The sequence below is a fragment of the Oratosquilla oratoria genome, chromosome 14 (assembly GCF_046742065.1).
Source record: "Oratosquilla oratoria isolate Oo_2021 chromosome 14, ASM4674206v1, whole genome shotgun sequence".
Taxonomy (NCBI): domain Eukaryota; kingdom Metazoa; phylum Arthropoda; class Malacostraca; order Stomatopoda; family Squillidae; genus Oratosquilla; species Oratosquilla oratoria.
Window position 1 is genome coordinate 54724232 of NC_134790.1, and position 2500 is coordinate 54726731.

Below are 2500 nucleotides of genomic sequence, written 5' to 3' on the forward strand. Positions count from 1 at the left end.
ATATGCACATATATATATATAAATATATATATATATATATATATACATATATGTATGCATGTGTATATGTACACTATGTATGTATATATGCGCAATATGTACATATGTATATATGTATATATATATATATACATATATACATATATATATATATATATAAATATATATATATATATATATATACATATATATATATATATATACATTACAAAGGCGGACCATGCCGACAGGAGACCTTTTGGTCCATATCTAGGTCGGATGCGAAAAAATCATAATATCAATAAATAAATAAATTAATAAATAAAAACTATAATAATGTAAATAATAAATAAAATGCATGAATAAATGCATAGGTATAGTTAAATAATAACCAAACAGGTAAATAATAAATAATAATCAAATAACATATAACTAATAATAAAAGAGAATCAAGCAAATAATATTTGTAAATGTCGTTCCCAAATCTTTTAATTCCTGTAGTCTCGATTTCATTGCTGTATAAATAAAAAATTTCTTCTTCATCTTTTCTGCTCATTTTCAGTATCTTTGTTTTGCCAAAATGAATATTCAAACCTACTTTTTCTGCCATCTGTTGAAATGGAACAGCTAAATTGAGTAAATCTTTGTTTTCAGGAATTACATCTAAATTAAGTATAACAAATTCCTAGTCGCTGCACATTACTGCCCTATCTCATTCAGACCGATGAAGGAACTAATCTCCCAGTTCACCCACATTGTGCTCACGGCGGCCCATCACGCTATTCCTCGCAGCACCTGTAGGCCTGGCAGGCGTAGACACCACTGGTGGACAGAAAAATGCAAAGTCGCCATACGAAGAAAACGGCAGGCTTACCATCGATACAAGAAGGCGGGATCAGCAGCTGCCTTCACAGTCATGAAAACGACAAAAACTTAGTGCAAAAAGACCATGGTTGAGGCAAAACCCGCTTACCAAAACCATAACCAGGAAGATGACACTGACCTCACTACAGCTTGGAGGAAATTAAAGATGCTTAGAAACCAATACAATCCTCCCGACCCCAAATAACCCCTACTGGACAGCTCTTACGTACACTTGAAGAACAGGCCGAGGCCTTCGCCTCTTTGCATGTACTAATTCTACGTAATGCCTCCCTGAGGCACAGCGAGGCAAACCGGCGACACCAGGAGAATCACATGTACCTCTTCACCTTCCCTGAGAAGGATGCCCGTCTCAACCTCCACAGACTGCGCTGGGTTCTACGGGCAACTTGAACCACGGAAAAAAAATAGTGCTGACAACATCACCTATACGCTTTTGCGCCATCTACTCCCATCTTCCAAGACATCCTCCTCTCCTTCCTCAACAAGTGCTGGACGGGTGGAGTTGTTCCGGGTGCATTGAATAATGCCATCGTAGTCCCCATCACCAAGGTCGGCAAATCAAGGAAACAAGTAGCTACTCATAGACCGGTGGCCCTTAACTCTCACATCGGGATGATATACGAGAGGATTGCACTCAACCGCCTCACTCACTTCGTAGAAACAAAGGTTGCCCCACCAACACTTCAGGTAGGATTCAGAAAGAAAAGGTCCTTTACAGATATTGTGTGACTCTCGGAGCATGTCCGAAGGCCCACCGTTAGAGAAGAGCTCCTTATACGTGTCCTGGATATTGCCAAGGCCTTCGACTTCGTCTAGTATGCTAAATTTATACTCAACCTGAAGGAATTTGGTTTTCCCCTCCTTTACCGCGCATTTCTCTCTGATAGCTTCATATCAGTCCGCTGGTAAAGACAAGTCAGCCAAAAGATGCCCATTGTTATGAGTGTCTCCCAGGGTTCAGGCGTGGCTCCGCTCCTGTTTACCCTTCTGTTAACGGATGCTGGTATTCGTGGTGACATGGTTGTCAGTACCTACGCTGACGACATCGCCCTATGATGGAAATCGAGATACCGACACCCGAAGAGTATCTCCGCACAACACAAGGCGGAACTCCGGGCTTTTCAAAAACAAGTGGATCAAGTGGTGTCTCACCACACTGACCTTGGCTTCATGCTTTCCGCTGCTAAAAAGGTGTATATGTCCGTATACTGACCAGGCAAAGTGGGGAGGGACTATCCAGACTGAAACCACTTCACAGTCTACGGTACACCAATTAAACCTGCATACACGGCTCGATACCTTGGGGGTAATTTTTAAGAGGGACAGTCGTTGGGCGAAACACATCCAGTAAGTCATCTTTAATGCCAGAAGAACCCTTGACCGAGTCCGTGCCATTCGACACGAACAGTGGGCTCATCACCACAGCACTCTAATCCCCATCATTCAGAGTTTGGTGGGCTCCCGGCTTTTCCTCTGCTCACCAGCCGTTTATGACGTCGTTAGAAAACCAGGTGCCCTGCCACAATCAGTCCCGCACGATCAGGTATACAACAAGCGGGATCCTCCCACTCAAACACCGTATAAAGAGAGATACCTGCAGGTATCTCTTCAGTTCTGCGCAGGTGCCGAATTCCAT

General features: G+C 42.3%; 1 protein-coding gene across 1 annotated transcript in view; it reads right to left on the reverse strand.

Moving 5' to 3' along the window:
* The window catches only part of LOC143032675 (uncharacterized), a 13294-nt gene extending 12705 nt beyond the window's left edge, over positions 1–589 (reverse strand). The window contains exon 1 of the mRNA XM_076197556.1: positions 578–589. Within this exon, the coding sequence (XP_076053671.1) occupies positions 578–589 (12 nt within the window). The remainder of the gene's footprint in view (positions 1–577) is intronic.
* Between the last annotated feature and the right edge of the window lie 1911 nt (positions 590–2500).